The following is a 25,913-nucleotide window of genomic DNA, read 5'->3' as shown; positions in this document are numbered from 1 at the left end:
AGGAATGAGGATGTGATGAAACAGTGAGCCCTTGTTTATTATTGCTTAGCCACCTGGAGTGGAATTTTGCCAGTCCTGCAATTCAAGTAAAGCAGCCGAGGTTTCCATGGTTTGAGTTTAAATTGAGCAAAGATTAGTGCCTTGTTTGAAACTTGGTTGAAAAAAGAAATGCTAACAGTGACTGAAGAATGTTAACATAAAACTTAGAGATTATAATCAGTTATGCAGAGAAAATATGAAATAGTTATTAAACAGTCACAAGGTATACTGTCATGTATATGTACTGTCCCATTTGATCCTCATGTTAATTCTGTGAGGCAGAACTGGAATTATCCCCCATTACCTAAGGAGGAAATGGCTTAAGGTGGCCTAGCTAATAAGGGGTAGGTAGATTTTTGAACCTAAGCTATTTAACTTCACCACCAATGTTTCTTTAACTGTACTATTGAAGGATTAATTACTCCCCTTAGGAATTAAGTTTTTTTTGAGTGTCTAATATTTGGATACATAGGGGAAATCTTGGTCGAAGGCAGGAAGGGGTAAAGTTGTTTAAAAGCCATTTTGATTACCTCAAAGTAGCTCAGCTTTCATGCAGTTTTCTTCTGTTCTGTCTCAAGTTGTTTTAAGGTGATTCTCTTGTCTTAGTGTGTGGTGTTCCTTAGTATTCATTTTGGTCAGTTTTTTCGTTTTTTTTTTTTTTTTTTTTCCCAGGTTGTTTTAGGGGCTTTCTGCCTTTGCCTGGGAGAATTATTCTGAGGAGGTTGGTACCAAGAGTTAAATTATATTGAAACTTCCCAAAAAGTAATTTTTTATGGTTGGTTTTTGTATTTACTTTGTTCTTTTACATCGATAGAATTAATTTGCAGCTTTCCTGAGACCTCAAATGATAACCTGTCTGTTATTCCTTTACCAAGTATTTTATCCTTCCAAATGTTAACTTTTGTTTTTAGACGAAGTCTCACTCTTGTTCCCCAGGCTGGAGTGCGATGGCGTGATCTTGGCTCGCTGCAACCTCTGCCTCCTGAGTTCAAGCGATTTTCCTGCCTTAGCCTCCTGAGTAGCTGGGATTACGGGCACATGCCACCACCACGTCCGGCTTATTTTTGTATTTTTAGTAGAGACGGGGTTTCACCATGTTGGCCAGGCTGGTCTCGAACTCCTGACCTCAGGTGATCCGCCCGCCTCAGCCTCCCAAAGTGCTGGGATTATAGGCATGAGCCACCACGCCTGGCCCCAAATGTTAAATTTTTGAATTCCTTCTTGGCTGGGCGTCGTAGGTTATGCCCATAATCTCAGCACTTTGGGAAGCTGAGGCAGGAGGATCACCTGAGCCCAGGAGTTCTAGAGCAGCCTGGACAACAAAGTAAGACCTTGTCTATAAAAACAAACAAACAAACAAAAAAATCATTTTTTAGTAAAGGAATGTTCTTTAAACATCTAGAAAGAAACTTGTGGGTTTTGTTTTTTTTTTCTTTTTTTTGTTTGTTTTTTTTTTTTTAGACAGAGAGACACTATTGCTGAATTATCTGACAGTGAATAATTGAAGAAAGTGGTATATTACTACCTTCTAGTTAGTAACAATAAAGTATGTAAAAAACTAGTTTTCCTTCAGCATATTTTTAAGGCAGTCTAATTCTTCCATGAGATTTAATGGCTGATTAGGCTTGCTAGTCCAAATCTTATCAGTTATTTTCTCTGATTCTCATATTAAGGCTTGGTTTGGGCTGTATGATTAAAATCATTAATACATTGGCAGTATGCCAAGCTCCAGTTGGGGAATCTGGTGCTTTCCAACAGAAGCCTTTTTGTTTTTGTTTTTTTGGAAACATACACAAAAGAAAAACAGAGACATTTCAGTTCAGTATGTCTATCCTCTAGAGCCTAGCTGCCTCTGCATTGTGTTTCTCTAGTCTAACATTTATGCTTTTCCCGTTGGTGTACTTTCTCATTGTTCATATGTCACTTATAATTCTTGTATAAAGTGTTGTTTCAAGTTTCTGCTGTTAATTAAATGACTATCCTGTCAGCGCTGAAAGCACTTCAGATGTGTGCCTAACAACGTCATTTAATCGGAAGTGGTACTGTTCTTTAAACACTCAAACCTGTGCTTTCGTGTGGTTCTTTTTTATTGCCCTTTAGCCTGTGTTATGTTTTCGTTCATTGTTGTTTGAAAGTTACATAGTTACATAGTGTGCATTTTCTTTGTTTTGTTTTGTTTTTTTGTTTTCTGAGATAAGGTCTTGCTCTGTTGCCCAGGCTGGAGTGCAGCGACATGATTGTGGCTCACTGCAACCTTGCCCTGCTGGTCTCGAGAGATCCTCCCACCTTAGCCTCCCAAGTAGCTTGGGGAATAGCTGGAATTACAGGTGTGCACCACCATGCCTGGCTAATTTTTAACTTTTTTTTTTTTGTAGAGATCTCACTATGTTGTCCAGGCTGGTCTTGAACTCCTGGGCTCAAGTGATCCTCTTGCCTTGTCCTCCCGGAGTGCTGGGATTATGGGTATGAGCCACTGCACCTGACTGAAAGTTACATAGTTTTAATTTGGTGCAATGACCAAGTTGGACTCTACATTTTCATTACATTTGTGAAACTATAGAGGACTATAAACTTTTGAGGAAATAAAGGGGTTTCATGCTAAGAAACGTGAATGACTTTATACTGATGAACACTTTGGCCAACAATATGAGTCACGTGCTGTAAAGATATATTGTTTTTTAAAATAGCAGTTTTATTGAGATATAAATCACATACCATACAATTAGTCTATTTAACATGTACCAGTTAGTGGTTTTTTTTGTTCATTCACTATAATCATTACCACAATTGATTTTAGAATATTTTCATCTCACTGCTGCCCCCAAAATCTCATACCCACTTAGCAATCACCCCCTCTCCCCTATAGCTCTATGCAAGTGCAAATCTACTTTCTATCTGTATGTATTTGCCTATTCTGGACATACAATATTAGTAGAATCATACAATAGGCAGCCTTTTGTATCTGGCTTCTTTCACTTAGCGTAATGTTTTCAAGGTTCATCCACGTTGTATCCTGTAACAGTACTTCATTCCTTTTTATGGCTGAATAACATTCCGTTATGGATATACCATGCTTTGTTTACATATTCAGTTCATCAGTTGTTAGACATGTGGGTTGTTCACTTTAGTGCAACCATGTTGGCCTTTTCTCTGTACCTCAGGTTACCAAGACCCTTCCTGCCTCAGAACCTTCAGACATGCTGCTTCCTGTGTTGTAAGGCCAACTCCGCCCATCAAATGCAGAGAATTTTTGTTCATCCTTTAGCTCTGAACTTGATTGTCACTTCCTCAGGGAGGTTTCTCCTGGTAGCACCCACCCTTCCCAGAGCTAACCAGCTCTCCTGTAATGTGTTTCCCACAGCAGCCTGTGCTTTTCCTCTATAGCACTTACTAGTGGTTGGGTTGTTGTGTGTGCTGTATTGTTTGGTATCTGATTCCCTCTCCAGAGTATAAGTTCTGTGACAGCAAGAACTGGTTCACTGTTATCCAACTCTTAGCAGAGTAACTGATACCTCGTAAACACACACAATGATTTGAATGAATGAATGAGCAAATTAATACTGCAAACCAGGCAGAGGGGATACAAAGCTAAATAAGATATGGCCTTTGATTTCAAAGAATTTATGATTTCATGTGAGTTGTAATAAAATATAGAACTGGGACTCAGGAAAGAGTTTGAGGTTAGAAATGTATATGTAGTTATATGAGAAGAGCCTACCATTTTACTTTCTCCATTTTCTTGGCTCTTGGACTTTTGCTCTGGTTTAAATGGTCTTATGAAAGTATAAAAACATTGAGATAGAATTCACATAACATAAAACTTACCATTTTAAAGTGTACAGTAAAATGGTTGTGAGTGTATTTATTATGTTGTGTGGCCATCATCCCTATCCAAATTCTGGATTTCTGTTAATTTCCCAGTATGGTCTATAATATTTTAATAACAGGCATAATTCTGTTTACTGATATATAGAGAGACCATATATATATTTATGGCCTTACTGTGTGTATATATGGCCTCACTGTGCAAACACACTGGTCAATTTATCCAGCATCCAATGCTTTGGAGCTGCTACCTGCTTCATATGCTTCTTGGGACCACGAGCCATGGCTGCATTAGGCAAGGAAAGAGAACGTCCATCTTCTCTCTCTCTCTTTTTTTTCTTTGAGACAGTCTTTCTGTGTTGCCCAGGCTGGAGTGCAGTGGTATGATCTCAGCTCACTGCAACCTCCACTTCCCGGGTTCAAGTGATTCTCGTGCCTCAGCCTCCCGAGTAGCTGAGATTACAGGTGCGAGCTACCACGCCTGGGTAATTTGTATTTTTAGTAGAGACGGGGTTTCACCATGTTGGCCAGGCTGGTCTCGAACTCCTGGCCTCAAGTCATCTGCCTGCCTTGGCCTCCCAAAGTGCTGAGATTACAGGCATGAACCACTGTGCCCTGCTGAATTAGATGCTAGAGTTCCCTGTATTCCCCTTTATTAGAGCATTTGCACATAACTGTTAGTCTGTCTTCCTCCCTGCACTAGAAGCTCCTTAGAGAGTACATATGTCTTATTTTATGTGGGACTCCTCCCATACCAGATGCTGACTGACCTATAGTAGACAGGTAACACATATTTGCATATCCATAGATACACAGTAAAAGACAGGATCTAGAATAAGAGTTTCGAGCTGCAGTTCAGCTCAAAGACATATTGATGCAGACATTGCTACACCTTATACAAACAGCAAAGATGATCTGTTCTTTCCCCTTTGTACACAAATGGTTGATCTGTATACACTTGGTGATCTGTATATACTGGTGATCTGTGTACACTTGGTGATCTGTATACATTGATCAGCACTTGTTTTTTTTCCCCCATTTTGTCTTTTTATTTATTTTATAATATGATATATACAAAAGAATATTTGTAGGATATATGAAAATTATAAAGCATAATAAAGTGAACATCTGTGAACCTACCACTCATTTTGGGAAACACATCACTAATGTTGTTGCCTCAACCCCTTTGCTCTTCTCTTTTTTCATTTCCCTGCCTCCTCCCAAGAGGAAGCCACCATCCTGAATTTTATGTGCATTTTCCTCTCACATTAGAAAAAAGTTTTGTCATATATGTATATCTTAATGTATGATTAATTTTTACTCTGGAGACATAAAAATAGGATCATGTTCTATATAGTATTTTGTGACTTGCGTTTTTCACTGGACATTGTATAATTCTTTGTGTTGTGTACCTTCATGTCATATCTTGGTGATTATTTCACATTAACACATAAAGAACTCGTTTTTTTGTTGTTACAGCTGTGTATATGGTCAGTACATCATATAATTTAATAATAAATACTTTGCAGCATTTTTCTTCCTTTTTTTTTCTTTATTTTTACCTATCTCCTACAGGAAGGAAGCGTTTTTCTTCTTTAGCAAGATTCTTTCACATATATTTCTTTATTCTTGTTCTTAGAACCTTGAAAACCATTTGGTATAATTTATGATATATGAAATTCTGGAAACCCAAGATTGAATTTCCTTATTTTGTTTGACATTATACCTTGTGTGAAAACACTTGAATACTAATGCTTTATGCACTATTTTCTATGAAAACTATGGATTTTGTACTTAAAAAAACTGGTAAAAATATATAATGTAAATTTATCCTCTTAACAGTTTTAAGGGTATAGTACAGTATTTTTAATTGTATGCACATTGTTGTACAACAGATCTTTACAACAGAAAGTACAACAACTTTACAAAAAAAAGTACAACAACAACTTTTTTTATCTTGCATAACTGAAACTCTATACCTTTTGAACAACACATTTTTTTCCTTTCCCCCCTGTTCCTGGCAATCACCATTCTACTATCTTTTTAAAGTGTGTTTGATTACTTTATTATAAGTAGAATCATGCTGTATTTGTCTTTTTTTGATTGGCTTATTTCACTTAACATGGTGTCCTCAGGGTTCTTCCCTATTGTAATGTATGACAGGATTTCCTTCTTTTTTTAAGGCTGAATAATACTCCATTTTATATATATAACACATTTTCTTTTTTTTTTTTTTTTTTTTTTTTGAGGCAGAGTCTTGCCCTGTTGTCCAGGCTGGAGTGTAGTGGTGCAGTCTTGGCTCACTGTAGCCTCTGCCTCTGGGGTTCAAGTGACTCAGCCTCTCGAGTAGCTGGGATTACAGGTGCCTGCCACCATGCCCGGCTAATTTTTGTATTTTTTGTAGAGACGAGGTTTCACCATGTTGGCCAGGCTGGTCTCGAACTCCTGACTTCAAGTGATCCACCCGTCTTGGCCTCCCAAAGTGTTGGGATTACAGGCGTGAGCCACTGGGCCTGGCCCTCATTTTCTTTAAAAAAATTTTTTTTTTTTTTTTTTTACTTTTTAAAACTTTTAATAGTTTTGGGGGAACAGGTGGTTTTCTTGTTATATAGATAAGCTATTTAGTGGTAACTTCTGAGATTTTGGTGCACCTCTCTCCCAAGAAGTGTACACTGCACCCAGTGTATATCACATTTTCTTTATCCATTCATCCTTGGATGGATATTTAGTTTGCTTCCACATCTTGGCTATTGTGAATTATGCTGTTGTGGGTATAGGTGTGCAAATGTCTCATTAAGGTCCTGTTTTCAGTTCTTTTGGATACATACCCAGAAGTGGGGTTGCTAGATCATATGGTCATTCTATTTTTAACTTTTTGAGGAACTTCCACACTGTTTTCCATAGCAGCTGCACCATGTTACAATCCCACCAACAGTGTGCAAGTGTTCAGATTTCTCCACATCCTAATAACACTTGTTATTTTCTGTTTTTTTGATAGTGACCATTCTAACAGGTGTGAGGTGATACCACATTGTGTTTTGATTTGCATTTCCCCGATCATAAGTGATGTTGAGCATCTTCGCATATGCTTGTTGGTCGTTTGTATATCTTTGGAGACGTGTTGAATAATTTCTTTGTCCATTTTAAAATTCGCTTATTTGTTTTTCTGTTATTGAATTGTAGGAGTTCTTTATGTATTTTGTTCTAAAATCCTTGAACTGTTTTCCTACAGGCTATTTCTTAAAATTATGAAGCCCTTTGTGATTTGGTCTTATGTTTGCTTTTCCAGCTGTATATCTAGCCACTTCCCCTCAGGAACCCTATGATTCACCACATAATCCACATAGAATCACTTCTTGTTCTCAGAGCAAGGCTATCAGCTTTTGTGCACATGTCATTTCCCCTGTGTGACATATCTTCCACTTAGTGTTTTGTGGGGTGTGGATAGATAAGAGTTGGTGGTAGTGGCCTTGGAAATGTTCTGCGTAGATGGCGTTCATCCCATAGATGACCTCCACCTACTGAGTTCTACAAGCAATTTGGGATGGTGGGAAGAGCTGGCATTTGAGACAGAGTTGCGCTTTGTCACCCAGGCTAGAGTGTGGATTTGTACAGTGGCATGATGACAGCTCACTACAGCCGTGAATTTCTGGGCTCAAACGATACTCCCACCTCAGCCTCCTGACAAGCTAGGACTATAGGCACAAACCACCATACCCTACTAATTAAAAAATGTTTTTCTTCAGAGACAGAAGTCTCACTATGTTGCCCAGGCTGGATTTTTTTTTCTTCCTCAGACAGAGTCTCACTCTGTCGCCCAGGCTGGAGTGCAGCAGCACAGTCTTGCCTTTATTGCAGCCTCCGCCTCCCAGGCTCAAGTGATCCTCCTGCCTCAGTCTCCTGAGTAGCTGGGGCTACAGGCACGTGCCAACATGCTCAGCTAATTAAAAAAAAAATTTTTTTTGTAGAAAAAGGATGTCACTATATTGCCCATATTGGTCTCGAGCTCCCGATCTCAAGCAGTCCTCCCACCTCAGCCTCACAAAGCATTGGAATTATAGCCGTGAGCCACCACACCCTGCTGAGCTTGAGTTTAAACTTTGGTTTTGATATTTACTAGCCATGTGAAGTTTGTAAATGTACAGTTGACCCTTGAACTCACACAGTTGAAAATCCAAGTATAACTTTTTTTTGAGACAGAGTCTCTCACTTTGTCACCTAGGCTGGAGTGTAGTGATGCGATCTCCCCCCACCCTCAGCCTCCTGGCTGATTTTTTGAATTTTTGATAGAGACGGGCTTTCACCATGTTGCTCAGGCTGATCTCAAACTCCTGAACTCAAGCGATCCACCCGCCTTGGCCTCCCAAAGTGCTGGAATTACAGGCATGAGCCACTGTGCCTGGCCTCGAAGGATAGCTTTTGACTCCCCCAGAACTTATCTTCTTATAGCCTACTGTTGACTGGAAGGCTTACCAATAACATAAACAGTTGATTAGTACATATTTTAATGTAAAATGTATTATGTACAGTTATTCTTATGATAAAGTAGGCTAAAGAAAAAATGTTATTAAGAAGTTCATAAGGAAGAGCAAATATATCTACTATTCATTCAGTGGAAGTAGATCATCATAAAGGTCTTTATCCTCATTGTCTTCTTATTGAGTAGGCTGAGGAAGAGGCAGAAGTTGTTGGTCTTGCTGTCTCAGTGGTGGCAAAGGCAGAAGAAAATCCAATCCACATTTAAGTGGACCCTTGAAGTTCAAACCTATGTTGTTCAAGGATGCTCAGTGTTTTGGAACCTTTATTTTCTGATCTGTAAAATAGGGGCAGTAATTAACCTTATAGGACTAATACAAAATTTAAGTTAGAAATTTTTTTTCTAACTCTAGAGATTAGAAATCACATATAAAATGCCTAGCATATAGTAAGTCTTCAAGGTGATAGTGATAAGCCAAAAAAGAAAAGCAGCAGCAATTGCTGCTTCTGCTGCTGCTGCTGCTTTCCCTCGATGGGATCAATTGTTTTTGATGGGGCCATGGGAAATGGTGTTAGACTGAGGCAAAGTGCTAAAGGCAGAACACAAAGGAGCTCTTTCTACTCCTGGAGGACTAGTTTGCCAACTACAAAATAAAATTAGAGATCAGGTGAAACTTCTGCCTGCAGACAGTTGGTGACTTCTTTCATAGAGTAAACAAAATGCTTTGTTCATATCTTTCTAAAAAGAAATGCTTTGGTGATATTATTCTGCTGCCCATGCCTGCCTCCTCTAGTATATCTTCTATGCTATTCCAGGATATGGCTTTTTTTTTTTTTATTTTCAAAAAAAAAATTTTTTTTTTTTTTTTGAGAAAGTGTCTTGCCCTGTCTCCAAGGCTGGAGTGCAGTGGCATGATCATGGCTCACTGCAGTCTTGACCTCCTGGGTACAAGCAATCCTCCTGCCTCAGCTTCCTGAGTAGCTGGGACCACAGGCATGCACTGTCGTGCTCAGCTAATTTTAAAAATTATTATTTGTAGATACGGGGTCTCTCTATGTTGCCCAGGCTGGTCTCAAACTCCTGGGCTCAAGCAGTCTTTATGCTTTGGCCTCCCAAAGTGCTGAGATTACATAGGCATGAGCCACTGTGCCTGGCCTATTTTTTATTTTTATTTTTTTAACATTGTTTATATTAATTTAAAAAATAAATAGAGATGAGGTCTTGCTATATTGCCCAGGCTGGTCTCAAACTTCTAGCCTTAAGCAATTCTCTTGCATCAGCCTCCCCTAGTGCTGGGACTACAGGAGTGAGGCACTGCACTGGTACAGAATGTGGCTTTTAAAATGAAGAGTGTATTTGTTACTACCTTCAATTTTTTCAGTCCAGATAAAGGCCTAACTCCTTAACATGAATGATAAATCTCTTAATGATCTGGTCTTCACCTACCTCACTGGCTCGTCTTTCACTGTGTCCCATGTAGTGGAAATTTACCTTTGTGTGTGTGTGTGTGTGTGTGTGTGTGTGTGTGTGTGTGTGTGTGTCTGTCTGTCTGTCTGTTTAGCATCTGAACTTTTTTCTTACATTTGGGAAATTCTACAGAGTTGTGGTGGGGAACAGGACCTGTCTCACACCTCAACATCTGGAAAGTTCAGGTACTGATTTTTTCCCTGCTCCTTGGCAGCTAGAGCACAGGAATGTGACCCAGGCTCAGCCAATAGAACTTCGAATCTGCAGTGAGTGACACAGAAGATCATGGACGGGGCAGTGGTAGCAGTGGTAATAGTGAGAGTGCTCTCATGTTATACAGGTAGTGGTGTCTCCACCGGACTGTTCCCATGAGTGGTTCAGCTGCAGTTCTGGCTGCCTACTCTACCTTGATACCAGCCTAATTTCAGAGCCTAGATTTTTCTAGCCTTTGCATTAGATCTGTGAGGTTACCCATTGTTTTTCCAATAAATTCCACCCGAGGTGGTTTCTGTTACTTGCACTTATGAAGAGCCTTGATTATACCACCCTCCAGCACCAGGTGCCTCATTAAATACTCACAGTTCTTCCAAACTGACTATGCTTGCCTCCACTTCGGGGCTTTCTCACATTCTCTTCTACCTGGAATACTCTTTATCCCATTCTTGATCTGTTTGACTCTTGATGCTCCTTGAGAACTCAGCTCTGTTGTCCTGGCACTCTTTCTGTGAATCTTTCCCCAGATCTCAAGATTGTGTTAGCTCCTCAGTGCTCCCACAAAATCCTCTGCTTATCTCTATTGCAGTACTTGTCACACTCTGCTGTAATTGTCTTTACATTCCTTGGGAACAGGCCAGTATTATGTTGAGTATTTTTGTACTGTCTTTGGCAAATAATAATTAGGATCTAAATTTTATTTGTCAAATGAGTGAACAATTCTGTTGAATTATACACTGTTAAATTATACACAATTATATTAAAATTTATTTACATATCTGTTTTCCCTAATAAACTGTGAACATTTTAAGAGCACAGACCTAGTTCTTCATCTTTGTATCCTTAGTTTATAGCATAGTACTTGGCTCGTAGTAGATGCTGAGGGAACACTGGATACGTGAACAAATGAATGAATCGCAGGATTGCTGTTCTAGAATTTCAGTTAAATAATTTTCCACAAAAGAAGGTATCTTCTTCCTCTTTTTTTTTTTTGAGATGGAGTTTCGCTCTTGTTGCCCAGGCTGGAGTGCAATGGCGCTATCTCAGCTCACTGCAACCTCCGCCTCCCAGGTTCAGGCCTGCGCCACCATGCCTGGCTAATTTTTGTATTTTCACTAGAGATGGGGTTTCTCCATGTTTGTCAGGTTGGTCTCAAACTCCTGACCTCAGGTGATCCACCTGCCTTGGCCTCCCAAAGTGCTGGGATTACGGGCATGAGCCACCGTGTCCAGCCTCTTCTTTGACTGTATATGTAAAGATAAGGTACCTGTACTTGGCTCATACTGAGTAATTGACATTCTCAGTTTATTCTATGTGCTAGGATTGGTAGTTTATTTATTAATAGGAAGATAGTGTATACACATGAAACAGTAACTATTTGAGAGGTCAGTGCTAGGATTGGTAGTCTATTTATTAATAGGAAGATAGTGTATACACATGAAACAGTAACTATTTGAGAGGTCAGTATTTTATGTGCCAAGGGAGTGATATGGACAGATGTTGGTTCAGTGTCATGCTAAATGTAACATCTTAATTGAACCACTGAAAGTGTAATATCTAAAGCAAATATGTAGGATATGGCTGTTGGTTAATTGGAGTGATTAAAATGGGAGCCAAAGGAGGCTTTGTCTTTCTATTTTACTTGCCTTATATACTGCTTATATCGGACTGATTTGTTGGAGTTTTTCCTTATTCCTTTTTAGGTCCAAGACAACTTTGACAAGATTGAATTCAATAGGATGTGTTGGACCCTCTGTGTCAAAAAAAACCTCACAAAGAATCCCCTGCTCATTACAGAAGAAGATGCATTTAAAGTATGGGTTATTTTCAACTTTTTATCTGAGGACAAGTATCCACTAATTATTGTGTCAGAAGAGGTAAGGGGTGTGGCTTGGGGAGTTTTTACTTGGTCATTTTAGCATTTAATAGACCTGGCTTGGTATTTTTTCTGTTAATTCAGCATAGATATGGAAGGAGATCCTTGACTAGTGTTTTTGGATCAGAGGCAAAGCAGCTTGAATATAGAAAAGCCTTCCAAATGTAGTAATTTGGGGCATGTAATACCCCTGGAGGTTTGCAGGGAAAGTGGGTCTCTTCCTCTCTAAATGACTATGATGATAAGTGAATCTATCCTCATGTTCAAAGAATATTCTGTACAAGTCACAACATAATTTTAATTCTACTTGCATATTGACAAAATGTAACTACTGAGTGCTGGTACATGGGAAACACATAAGATCCAGAATGTTGTTTTCAGGGCTGTTTTGTGTGAGCAAATACTATTCTTGTTTCAAAGCCCAGGGTGATGACTTTCCATACCTTTCAAAGTAAAATAAACAGAATGCTTGTTTTGTTATTTTCCCTACGCTTCCAAAGGAAAAAACTAATAGGAGTAAGGCTTCTGTGTTATCTTACTGTCCTAAAAAGTGACACATGTTAATACATGGTTATTATAGTAGAAAATTTAGAAAAGATTAATATGCACAATTAAAATCAGCTGTAGTCCCCACACTTAAAAAGAAGTCATCTATAATCCCTTAACCTTGGACAAATGATTTAACCTGCAAGTCTTCATTTTCTCATCTGTGAAATAAAGCTAATTACAGTGTTTACTCTAAGGGTTGTGAAGTTCTGCATTTAAAGGATTTAGCTTAATGACTGGCACTTAATATGTACTCAGTAACTCTTGTGACTACTCTTATTACATACATTTTTGCATACTAGTCTGCTTATTTTCTTTGGATAAACTTCCAGCAGGGGAATTTTGAGTCCTAAGAAATGCACACTTTCAGGGTATTAGATGAACAAGGCAAAGTTGCCCTTCAGAAAGGCCGTACCAAGGCCTTAAAGGGTGGGAAAGATTTTGAACAATAGTGAAGGCAGAGGAGAATTCTGGATGGAAGCATCAGTGGGCAGTGTTTTATGAGTCAGGGAAGCAAAGGGCATGTTCTAAAAGGACTGAGGGAGGTAGCCAGCTTGACTGAGTTGCCAGTCAGGATGCTTACTTAGAAACAGCCACACTGGCTGATTCAAGCCAAAAGGGGAATTTTTTTTTTTTTGAGACAGGGTTTCGCTCTTACTGCCCAGGCTGGAGTGCAATGGCGCAATCTTGGCTTACTGCAACCTCCACTTCCTGGGTTCAAATGATTCTCCACCCCTCCAAGTAGCTGTGATTACAGGTGCCTGCCACCACATCTGGCCTTTTTTTTTTTTTTTTTAAGAGACGGGGTCTTACTCTGTTGCCCTGGCTGGAGTGCAGTGGTGCAATCATGACTCACTCCTTTCTCAACCTCTTGGGCTCACGGGATCCTCCTGTCTCAGCCTACTGAATAGCCGGGACTATAGGCATACATCACCACATTCAGCTAATTAAAAAAAATTTTTTTTGTAGTGATGGGGTCTTGCCATGTTGCCCAGCCTGGTATCAAACTCCTGGCCTCAAGTGATCCCTTTACCTCAGCCTCCCAAAGTGCTGGGATTACAGGCATGAGCTACTGTGCAGGGCCTAAAAGGGAATTTTTAAAAGGGATACTGGATAGCTTACAGAATCATCATGATGGCTTAAACAACAGGTGTGGAGGCTATGCCATTTGGTCTGTTCTATTTACTGTACTGGCCACTTCAGTGAGGAACCACAAGGAAAATGCTGCTGCCACCAGAGGATGGGTGTTGCACTTATACCACGGAATACATCTGGTCCTGGACGCTGATTGCTGCCTGTGTTAGTCCATTTTCATGCTGCTGATAAAGACATACCCAAGACTGGGCAATTTATATAAGAAAGAGGTTTAATGAACACACAGTTCCACGTGGCTGGGGAGGGTTCACAATCATGGCAGAAGGTGAAAGCATGTCCCACGTGGTGGCAGACGAGAGAAGAGAGCTTGTGCAGGGAAACTCTCCTTTATAAAACCATCAGATCTCATGAGACTTATTCGCTATTACGAGAACAGCACAGGAAAGACTTGCCCCCATGATTCAATTACCTCCCACCGGGTCCCTCTCACAACACCTGGGAATTCAAGGTGAGATTTGGGTAGGGACACAGCCAAACCATATCACTGCCCCAGAACTCAAATCTTCTTGCAACTGTTCTTCCTACGAGGGAGAGTTCTCCATAGTGCCCACTTCCCAATTACCATCAGGGTATGATGTATCTAATTGGCATGGCCTAGGTCAGGCACCTTGCACTAGCTGCAAAGGAGTCTTGGAAAGGATACATTTGCATTTTCAGCTTCTACATTGGCAGGTAGGGATTTCCCCAGACATAAGAAAAGGGTTAAATGCTGGGCAGTCAAAAAAGAATGATACATGTCCTTTCTCACTGGAACATGATGACTGTGAAGAAGACAGGTGGTAGACGAAGCTGGAGAGTTTTGACTTTATCCTGTAGGCAGTGTGAAAAGATGAGCCGCTGATGATTTTTGAGGAAGAGAGTGATAGGTGAATAGACGAAATATGGAGACATGGGCGGTGAGAAGAAGCTAAGTGGCATTGAGGACTAAAATACAGTGAGAGGCCGGGCGTGGTGGCTCAAGCCTGTAATCCCAGCACTTTGGGAGGCCGAGATGGGCAGATCACAAGGTCAGGAGATCAAGACCATCCTGGCTAACCCGGTGAAACCCCGTCTCTACTAAAAAAATACAAAAAAAACTAGCCGGGCGAGGTGGCGGGCGCCTGTAGTCCCAGCTACTCGGGAGGCTGAGGCAGGAGAATGGCGTAAACTCAGGAGGCGGAGCTTGCAGTGAGCTGAGATCCGCCCACTGCACTCCACCCTGGGCGACAGAGCGAGACTCCATCTCAAAAAATATATATATATATAGTGAGAATGGAAAAGAAGGCCAGACGGGAAGAACCTAGAGGTCACAGGACCAAGCATATAGTGCCTGGCTGTGGGGAAGTAGAGACAAGTTTCAGGCCTGGGCAACTGGGGAGTAATGTAGTATATTTGTTTAAAGCATGGTCTCTGAAATCAGACTGACTGGTTTGAAACCCAACTCTACCACTTATTAGCTGTGTGACAAATTACTCATGTTCTCTCTGTTTGGAGTTCCCCATCTGTAAAATGGGGATAACTACTTTCTTCATTGGACTCTGTGAGGATTGAAAAAATTGATGTATGTGAAACATTAAATAAAGTGCCTGGACCTATGGTAGCTGCTCACTAAAAGGGGTGTGTGTGAATGAATGGTAGGACGATGAACAAATTTGGGACATATTGCATGATGGTGAGTTTGGTACATTTGGGATTTTAGGTGGAACACTCGTGTGGAGCTGTGCACTAGAAGTGTTTATCTAGAACTTGTGAGAGGCCAGGGCTGGAGACAGAGATGGGAAAACCAAAGGAGTAGGTTAGATCAGGGAGGAAGACTGTAGTTGGAGACGTGAGTGCCAAGGATGGAACCTTGGGACCATTTCTGTAGCAGAAAGAGGAAGTAGTTTGGCAAAGGAAGCTGAATTGAACAGGCTGTGAGGTAGGAGAACTGGGAGAGTGGTGAGTCATAGATGTCTAAGAAACACAAAGTTTTAAGAAGCACAAAAGTAGTTACTGGCATTAGATGCTATGCAAAAATTAGACAATGGTAAGTGAGAAGTTGCCCTTGGATTTAACAATTAGGTGCTCATTGGTTTCACTGTAGTGGTGGGAACAGTTTCTTAGTGCTTAATAACAATAATGATGTAATCGTATATGTATGTTAAAAAGGAAATGAAAAATAAAACATGCTATGAAATTTTTGTCCAAGGAAATTGTCTAGCTTAATACAGAGGTGTATAGAGGGAATGTCTGTAGAAAAGATATACCAGTGGTGATTTTAAAACCTAGCTGCTGCTTGAAAGAACTGTGCAAATAAAATTCACAGTATTTTAGACTAGGTACATTGGCTGAAGCCTATAATCCCAGCACTTTGGGAGGCTGAGGCGAGCAGACTGCTTGAGCTCATGAGTTCAAGACTAGCCTGGGCAACATGGTAAAACTGGTAAAACCCCATGTCTACAAAAAAATACAAAAATTAGCTGGGCATGGTGGTGTGCACCTGTTGTCCCAGCCACTTGGGAGGCTTAGGTGGGAGGATGGCTTGAGTCTGAAAGGGTGGTTTGAGCCTGGGAGGTGGAGCTTGCAGTGAGCAGACATCATGCCACTGCACTGTAGCCTGGGAGATAGAGCCAGACCTTGTCTCAAAAAGAAAAAAATTTATAGTATTTTAAAACATTTTGTAGTTATACTGTGTTCCACAATTAATTGTGTTTTCTTCAAAAAACTGAATGTGGGGTGGGTCTTTTACCTTTGATGTTTTGTTTTTTTTCCATCACTAAAATATTTGGTGGACTTGAAAGTGACCTTGTCCTGATTTCAGAATTAGAAATTAATGAGTATTTTTATTGCCTTAGGTGGCACTTGCTTAATGTGGATGACATGTCAATGGCTTTAAATCACCATTGAGCCACAGGCTGTGAAGGGAGCCAGTCAGCATCAGTTTTCTGACTACTCTGCCTAAGAACTTGAAAGATTTGTGCTGCAGGTGTCCCGAAGAATTGGGACCCACATGGACCTTGATGTGTGTTTCTGTAGGCCAGAGCCCAGCCAAGGCTCCTGGCATGTTTATCTTCGCCTTTGCAGGCTAACAGAAATGTCTTGATTCTCTTTCAAATCAAGTTAATTTCATTTGAGAAATGAACAGACTTTCTTTGATTTGTTAGAATAGCCAGGCAGCATACCTTGTCGTGTTACTGTTTGGACTCACTCTGTGCTTTGACAGCTTTTACTCTCTCAGCATTTCTTCTTGTTAGAAGTAGAATTTGAGTTAGTTTTACAGATTTTCCTCTGGGGCCAGGAGTGCTTGTGTGGGGAAAGAAGGGATCATTGGAGTAGATTTATGTGAGATTGCTTTGTCTAGCTGCTGAACTACCCTCCTGAGGTTAAACACATGGATTTGTATTTATGGAGCTCTTAGCCTATCACCTGGCCTTTGACCAAGCACTGCAAACTCACGGTCATGCTATATTATGAAAAATACATTCTCTGTTAGCTTTTGCTTCCTTTCTGAATAATAACACTTCAAAAACTATATTTGGACTGATTGTAGACTTACAGATTTTAATAAAATTTAATGTGAAAACAGATATATTTAAAAAATAAATTCTGTAGTATAATGTCTTAATTTTTCATGAACATATAGCTGGGTTTAACTTGTTATCTTATCAATAGTTTTTAGGCTTATAAATTTAAAGTAATATTTGTTTCCAATAATCCACTTACCGTAATGATCATTTGCATTTTGTTTAAGTCTAGAGTGTTTTTTAAGGAAGATTTTTTTTTTTAAGCCTTAATTAATACAATGTAGGATATAACCAGCCTGGCTCAGTGGCTCATGCCTGCAATCTTTGAGAGGCTGAGGCGGGAGGATTGCTTGAGCTTGGAAGTTTGAGACCGGCCTGGGCAACATGGTGAAACCTCGTCTCTACAAAAAATACAAAAATTATCTCGGCACAGTGGCACATGCCTGAAGTCTTAGCTACTTGGGAGGCTAAGGTAGGAGGATCACCCAGGAGGCGGACATTGTAGTAGCTGTGATCGTGCCACTGCACTCCTGCACTCCAACACTCCAGCACTCCAGCATGGGGGACAGAGCGAGACACTGAATCCAAAAAAAAAAAGATACAATTGTCAGCTGGGTGCAGTGGTGCACACATGTAATCCCAGAACTTTGGGAGGCCGAGGCAGGCTGATCACTTGAGCTCAGGAATTCGAGACCAGCCTGGGCAACATGGTGAAACCCCGTCTCTGCAAAAAATATAAAAAACTAGCCAGGCAGGGGTGCTGAAGTGGGAAGATCGCTTTCGCCTGGGAGGTCAAGGCTGCAGTGAGCCAAGATCACACCACTGCCTCCAGCCTGGGTGACAGAATGAGACCCTGTCTCAAAAAAAAAAAAAAAAAAAAGATAGAACCATGGCAGTTAGCCAGGTGTGGTGGCTCATGCCTGTAATCCCAGCTATTTGGGAGGTTGAGGCAGGAGAATTGCTTGAACCCAGGAGGTGGAGGTTGCAGTGAGCCGAGATAGTGCCACTGGGCAACAGAGCGAGACTCTATCTCAAAAAAAAAAAAAAAGAGTTAATGTTTGCTTTTGATTCAGTTTCCTGTTACTCAGAAAGTAGTGTCAAGTCTGTTAAATAAATATTTAAGTGACTTACATAGTGAAGTTAAGATGTTTCTGTCACACAGATGTAAGAAATAGTGTGTCCCCATTTGAGTTGGTTCCATAATTTTTGTAAGAATATATTCCTGGAAATATGTGCCTGCAAAGTATAGTTTTTATTTAGTATTCGTTTCTCACAGAACCAGGAACAAAACAGGATGTGTCTCTTGTGTACTTATTTGGAAGAATTGCCTTGATGCAGTTAAAAATTGAACCTGAAATAGTTTTAAGAGACCCTAAATAAAATAAAACCTATTAAGCCAATAAAATGCCCCTTATTAATGATTATAAAGAATTTTTAATAAAATAAATTTTGGAACTGAAGGCCTCAAAAATCACATGTATCTTGAAAGTTTATTCTTTGTTATTTTTGGTGAAACTTGCTTGGAAGGAGGAAGTCAGCTGCTTCCTGAAACTGAATGAGCTCTTAGAATTGATGCAGGCCACTAGAGACTAAAACGGCAACACGTGATTTATTATTTAGTATAATTGAATAGTGGAGAATGGTAATGTTTGTCTCTCCTTGGCCCCATATAATGAATCAAAAGGCCCTTAAGTTATTTGGTTATGGTAAGTATATGATTGTGTTGAAAGTCAGCAGGAAACGAATCTAGATTAGTTGTCTGGCACAGACACTGGGAATGCTGAGCATATCGAAGCTGGGTGCTAATGACAGTTTCATAAAGCTTGGGAGGGCACCTTCAGAAAGGTTCAGGATGAACCTGGCAAGCTACTTCTAGAGCTGAGTTTGCTGCTAATAGGTGCTTTCTGAATTACAAACATAAAAAGTCATCTGATTTTGAAGAGGAAACTGAAGCTTGGAGTGTGAATGGCTTGGGTTCGGTAAGAGGTAGGTGAGGAAGAGCTAAGACTGATTCTTGACTTCTGCCAGGACATGGTCAGTCGGCTCCACCATCTTGTCTCGCCCACGTGTAGTCATCCTGCACACACATGTGGCTATACACATGTGCTTCCTTTGCCTTGCTACTGAAACTTCGACTTGTGCCTGTACTCCTTTTACCCTAAGTTGTAATCTGCCAGCCTGGGCCCTTCTTTTTGCTGCCTTAGGGAGATTGAATTTCTGTACCTGTTAATGCTACTGATTATTTTACCTTGAGCAATTGTTTACCTTAATGTCCTTTTTGACTCTCTTTTTCTTGCTTTTATCTCTTCAATCTCTTCTTATTTATTTATTTATTTTTAAAAGATGAAGTCTAGTTCTGTCTCCCAGGCTGGAGTGCAGTGGCACGATCTTGGCTCACTGCAATCTGTGCCTCCCGAGTTCAAGCGGTTCTCCTACCTCAGCCTCCCGACGAGCTGGGATTACAGGTGTGTGCCACCACACCCAGCTAATTTTTGTATTTTTAGTAGAGATGGGGTTTTGCCATGTTGGCCAGGCTGGTCTGGAACTCCTGGCCTCAGGTGATCTGCCCACCTCAGCCTCCCAAAGTGCTGGGATGACAGGCATGAACCACCACGCCTGGCCTTCAATCTCTTAATCTTTTTATACCTTTCTCTTTTCTGTCCCCTTTTCTCCTTTCCTCTTCCCTTTTCCCTCTTTTTCTGAACATTTTCTTTTTTTCTCTTCCTCTGCCTATCCCTGTTACTTCTCTTTAAAGAGCCAAGGAAAACCTGATAATATCTGATAAGTTTAAAAGTAGATGACATATCTCCAACAAGAGAAAGGAAAGATCTAATTGTGTTTTTCTCCAACAAGTAAATTTTGGTGAACACTTACCATGTGCTGTTTTTAGGGTGTAAGATAAATCTTTGTCCTAAAAGAGCTTGCAACATCTCACCAAATTAAATCAGTAGACATATATATATATATATAGGTATGTATGTATGTACTTTTTTAATGAGATAGGGCCTTGCCCTGTTGCCCAAGCTCAAGTGCAGTGTTGTGATCATAGCTCACTGTAACCTCAAATTCCTTGGCTCAAGCAATCTTCCCTTTTTAGCCTCCTGAGTAGCTGAGACTACAGGCGTGTACCACCACACCTGGCTAACTTTTTAATTTTTCTCTAGAGATGAGATCTTGCCATATTGCCTAGGCTGATCTTGAATTCCTGGCCTCAAGTGATCCTCCTGTCTCCGCTTCCCAAAGAGATTACAGGCGTGAGCCACCACACCTGGCTTCTCTTGATATTTTTTGAACTTGGGATATTTTGTGAATGTATATGCCCTTGCAAACATGCATGTCTATTTTTCTGTTAAAATATGTTATTTTACAAAAAACATTATAACTAAATTATTGGAAATGCAAAGAAGAAAAAAAAAATAACTCATGATCCTATAGTAACAAATTAAACCTACTATTTCTGGTTTATTATTATATTTTATTATATTATAATATTTTTAATATATTAATATATTTTTATATATTAAAATATTTTGACAAATATTTGTCAAAATAATTACATAGTCTTTGTGCAGTAGAAATCATAGGTAAATTTAGTTTTGCATTCTTCACTTTCTTTTGTTTCATAAATGCTTTCTTTAAATGTAATTTTGAACGGTTGGATAGTATTTCACTCAGTGTAGAAGGGAAGCAACATTAGTGGAGTACCTGCTATGTGATGGGCATTGTGCAAATTGCTCCATATTTGCCTCATTTCACCCCACAGCATTTCTGTAAGTATTATTATGCCCATTTCATAGAAGAGAAAATTGAGGCTTAGCTTAGCTAATTTCAGATTAGCAAACACTAGTTGAACTCTGAGGTACCACGCTGAGTTTTGGGGATTAAAGATGAGTGGGACGTGGTTCCTCCTACAAGGAATACAGAAAATCATAGAAAAACAAATGAGTGTAAATACGCTAAGTGCAGTGACCTAGAAAAGGAACATGTGACCTGGGTTAGGGTTGGTCAGAGCAGGTTTGCTAAAGCAGCAGTGCTTCTCAAAACTTCAGTGTGCATATGGAAGTACTAGGGGTGTTTGTTAAAATATGGATTCTCATTTTTGGTCCTTTGGTTGGTCTGACAGTCTTCATTTCTAACAAGCTTCCAGGTGGTGCTGATGTCGCTGGCCCGCATACTTCATTTTGAGTAGGAATATTCTAGAGGATGTAGGACTTGAATAAATACCAATTAGCTGGGTCGAGAGGTGGGAAAAGGTATTCTAGACAGAGAAGACAGAGTGGGGAATGACATAAAGCATAAGGAAAGTATGGTAAGAGGGTAAACTACTTATAATCTATGGCAAGTGGTGGCAAACTATAGCTTGCTGGCTAAATCCAGCCCACAGCCTGTATTTGCATGGCACGTGTGCTAAGAATAGTTTTTATATTTCTAAAGGGTTGTAAAAAAACAAAATCAAGGAAAAACACGTGATAGGGAGGCACAAAGCTTAAATATTTACTGGTCAACCCTTTACAGTAAAAGTTTGTGCCCCCTGATCTGTGATATTGGCGGTATTGGTGGAGTGTAAAGTCTGAGGTGGGACATGTTTGAGAAAGCAGGCTGGGGGATGATCACCAAGGGATGCAGAGGAGCTTGACCTCTGTCTTTGAGGTGATCGGGAGCCAGGGCAGGGCTTAAAGAGGGGAGTGTCAGGCTCTGGCTTGTGTTTTAGAAAAATCCCTCTGGCAGAATATATATAAAAGGGGGCGACCTGGAGGTAAGGATACCAACCAGGAGGCCTGACCAAAAGCAGATTGTGTAGGAGTGACAGAGTTCAGAGCTGCCTGGGACAAAGTTTTAAATTTTATTATCACTGCAACCCCTAGGAAGATAAACATTTTATATCATGACCCAGCATGCATACACACTCAAAGCAAAACTTATCACAAAACACTGTTTCTTTATTGTGGATGAACTCACATGTTTTTCATTCCATTTAAAAAAAAAAAAAATGCTGTTGCTACCCACTAAGTTGACTTCATAGTGGGCCGTAACCCACAGTTTTCAAACTTATTAGGGAGCTCATTTGGGGAAATAAAACAGCAGGATTTTGTCATTGGTTTGATGTGGAGGGTGGGGAGCAAGAATCCCGACATGGATGTGTGAATGGTGTTATTTCCTAATGGAAATCAATAATAGAAGGGGGAAGCCATTTGGAAGGTAGAGAAGATTCATTTATTTTTGTACGTATGTTGAGTTTGAGAGCACTATAGGATATTTGGGCTTTCCAGAAGATAAGAGGTATCAATTCTCATTCAGTTTTACTGCCTTATTGTTTTGTTTAACTGCTGTTATTTCTTTCTTTACTATTTTTTTTTTTTTAAACAAGAGTCTTGCTCAGTTGCCCAGGCTGGAGGGCAGTGGCACGATCTCCGCTCACTGCAACCTCTGCCTTAGGTTCAAGCGTTTCTCATGCGTCAGCCACCTGAGTAGCTGGGATTACAGGTGTGTGCCACATGCCTGGCTAACTTTTTTGTATTTTTAGTAGAGATGGGGTTTCACCATGTTGACCAGGCTGGTCTTGAACTCCATGCTTCAAGCGATCCTCCTGCTTTGGCCTCCCAAAGAGTTGGGATTATAGGCGTGAGCCACCACTCCTGGCCTAACTGCTGTTATTTCAATAGCAGTATTTTCTACAAAAAGTATGATGTTTTAGGATTTAGTAAGCTTTTCCTGCTCAGGCTAGGTATTCCACCATTATTTACAACATTGTAGTGTTCCAGTGGGAGGAAGCAGCATGAATTTTGAATAATTGGCTTATGTGGAAAGTTTGTAAATTGATCGATAACTTGTACGTATTACTTTGATATGTTTAATTTAGCACTTATATGTTCAGTAAGACTAATGTTCTGATATATTGAAATATTTAACAGAGTAATTGGATCACATTAATTCGTTTGTATATTCTCATATATGTTCAGTTTGTTTTAGCTCTGCATACAAATATACTGCACTATTAGAGGGTTATCAGTTTTTGATTACTTTACTTATTCTGCACTAATACAGAACAGTGGCATTTATTTATACTCTTCTCCCTGTATTTTAGGAGACTCTTTAAAGATAGGCATTTCTGGAATGGTAAAGAGTATTTCCTAAGTTGAACATATCAGTGTTTATAACATAAATACATAACTATGTTAAAAAGTTTTTTTTAACTAGGAAATAATTGTTCCTTTCACATTCTTTATATAGATTGAATACCTGCTTAAGAAGCTTACAGAAGCTATGGGAGGAGGCTGGCAGCAAGAACAATTTGAACATTATAAAATCAACTTTGATGACAGTAAAAATGGCCTTTCTGCGTGGGAACTTATTGAGCTTATTGGAAATGGACAGTTTAGCAAAGGCATGGATCGGCAGACTGTGTCTATGGCAATTAATGAAGTCTTTAATGAACTTATATTAGATGTGTTAAAACAGGTAAGAATTCTGTTACTGTATTTTTTTCTCATCTTTAGAATTTGACATTTTAAAATTAATATTTTTATCACAAAGATGAGTATAAGTCACTTATTTTCTTACACTGATTGCGGTTTTTTTTGTTTTTTGTTTTTTGTTTTTTTGTTTTTTTGTTTTTTTTTGAGGCAGTCTTGCTCTGTCGCCCAGTCTGGAGTGCAGTGACATGATCTTGGCTCACTGCAACTTCCATCTCCTGGGTTCAAGGGATTCTCGTTCCTTGAAGGCATGCACTCCCATGCCCAGCTAATTTTTGTATATTTAGTAGAGCTGGGGTTTTACCGTGTTGGCCAGGCTGGTCTTGAATGCCTGACCTCAAGTAATCCACCCACCTCGGCCTCCCAAAGTGCTGGGATTACAGGTGTGAGCCACTGGGCCTGGCCTGATTTTGAATAGGAATAAAATTTCTTATTTTTCCAGTCTTGTATTAGGCTTTTCATTTAAAAAAATTATTGGTGCAATTTTAAAGTACAGTTAAGAATTTTAAGTACAGTTAAGAATACATATATTATTATATATTAACTTTTTTTTTTTGAGACAGAATTTCACTCTGTCACCAGGCTGGAGTGCAGTGGCATGATCTTGGCTCACTGCAACCTCCGCCTCCTAAGTTCAAACAATTCTCCTGCCTCAGCCTCTGAGTAGCTGGGACTATAGGTGTGTGCCACCATGCCCAACTAATTTTTGTATTTTTGGTAGAGATGGGATTTCACCATGTTGGCCAGGATGGTGTCGATCTTTTGACCTTGTGATCCACTAGCCTTGGCCTCCCAAAGTGCTGGCATTACAGGTGTGAGCCACCGCACCCAGCCCATTTCCAAAGTATTTTTAAAGTATCTTTCTGTCATGTGTGCATTCATAACCATTTATCCAGAAAGATCTCCATGGCATAATGCTGAGTGGAAAAAAAACCACATTGCTGAACAGGAGATACCTTTTAATCCCCTTCAGATAATGTTAATGTGTGTGTGTAGAGCTGTCAGGAAGATGCTTGCCAAAATGTTTACAGTGATCACCTCTAGATGGTGGGATTTTGGTGAATTTTTTTCTTCTTTATTCCTTTCTGTATTATTGGACTTTCTATATGATTTTATATTATTTTTATAAAATCAGAAAAATGCCTCTGTTTGTAGAGAAAAAAATACCTTTATGTAACAAAGTTGCTTTTGTCTTACTTAGACTGTCATCTTTTTCTTAGCACCCAGCATAGCAGATGAAGCTTGATGCTTGTTAAATACAATTTATATTTTTTTGGTGACTCTTTGAAACTTCTTACATTATTATATTGAATAATAACTGATTTGGGATTCCCTTACTTTGATCCTTTCTTTCTTCCATAGGTAATAGTGTTGTCTTTGTTCTTTTTTTTTTCCTAATGGAGCACATCATAAACGTTGAGGCTGAATTTGTATAGGTTTTTGGTGCTACAAAGAGGTATGAGACGTGGTCTCCATCTGAAGTGGAATTCTCAGCCTCTTAGGATGGCAGGATGTGACTGTAGTAGAATTGCAGTATGAGATAGCTTTTGCTTAAATGTCCAAAGATTAGGAAACTGAATATGTAATATGATTAGAACTTAGTATAATAACCAACTGAAACTTCAATCGATATCATATATATTTAATGATACGTATATTCTGTCATGCGCTATCACACCTGTAGATTTAATACTAAAAGTAGCAACTATTCTTAAACAAGCCTGAAGGGCTTTGGCCTATAATAATGTATAATTTTGCTTAAGTAAACATTTGAGTCACACACCTTTGAGGCCAATCTGTGGGAAGGAAATACAGAGCTAGTGAGTGTTAGCTTAGAAGCCACATTTAGAAGCCAGTATTCGAACTCCTGGTGCAGTATTTTCCTGCTGGTCTGGGGCACAGTTCCTCCTTCAGAATACTGAGAGGTCAGGCAGAAAGGTAGGTTGGTACCAGAGGTGGAAGTCCTTGAGTATTTGTTGAGAAGATATATGTGGCCAAGCTTTAGCATTTTCATTGATTGAGGTTTTGCTTATTTTATTTAAAAATTTTGGCTGGGCGCAGTGGCTCACGCGTGTAATCCCAGCACTTTGGGAGGCTGAGATGGGCAGAACACGAGGTCAGGAGCTAGAGACCATCCTGGCCAACATGTTGAAACCCCGTCTTTATTAAAAATACAAACATTAGCCAGGCATCGTGGCTTGCCAGCTACTCAGGAGGCTGAGGCAGGAGAATCACTTGAACCTGGGAGGCAGAGAGATTGCAGTGAGCCGAGATCGCACCCACTGCATTCCAGCCTGGGCGACAGAGTGTTACTCCTTCTAAAAAAATTTTTTTTTGTAGAGATGAGGTCTTACTATGTT

At 39.8% G+C, this 25,913-nt stretch overlaps 1 protein-coding gene and 1 long non-coding RNA gene across 12 annotated transcripts in view; one reads left to right on the top strand and one right to left on the bottom strand.

Moving 5' to 3' along the window:
- The window catches only part of SWAP70 (switching B cell complex subunit SWAP70), an 83,690-nt gene that overhangs the window by 34,188 nt on the left and 23,589 nt on the right, over window positions 1–25,913 (top strand). For 7 of the 11 annotated variants that reach the window (XR_013403195.1, XR_013403196.1, XM_015114742.3 and 4 more), the window contains 2 exon segments: window positions 11,725–11,898; window positions 23,312–23,539. Coding sequence is in view for 9 of the 11 variants with exons in the window: in XM_015114742.3 (XP_014970228.1) it covers window positions 11,725–11,898; window positions 23,312–23,539 (402 nt within the window). In the remaining 2 variants the exon portion in view is untranslated. 11 annotated transcript variants of the gene reach the window in all.
- LOC144334312 (uncharacterized) lies at window positions 1,569–17,960 on the bottom strand. The gene is made up of 2 exons (XR_013404027.1): window positions 17,788–17,960; window positions 1,569–5,545 (listed from the first exon to the last, which is right to left on the bottom strand). It is a non-coding gene; the product is annotated as an uncharacterized LOC144334312 (long non-coding RNA).

This window comes from Macaca mulatta, chromosome 14 (genome assembly GCF_049350105.2).
Source record: "Macaca mulatta isolate MMU2019108-1 chromosome 14, T2T-MMU8v2.0, whole genome shotgun sequence".
In the NCBI taxonomy this organism is placed as follows: Eukaryota; Metazoa; Chordata; class Mammalia; order Primates; family Cercopithecidae; genus Macaca; species Macaca mulatta.
This window is presented reverse-complemented; position numbering and strand designations above follow the sequence as displayed.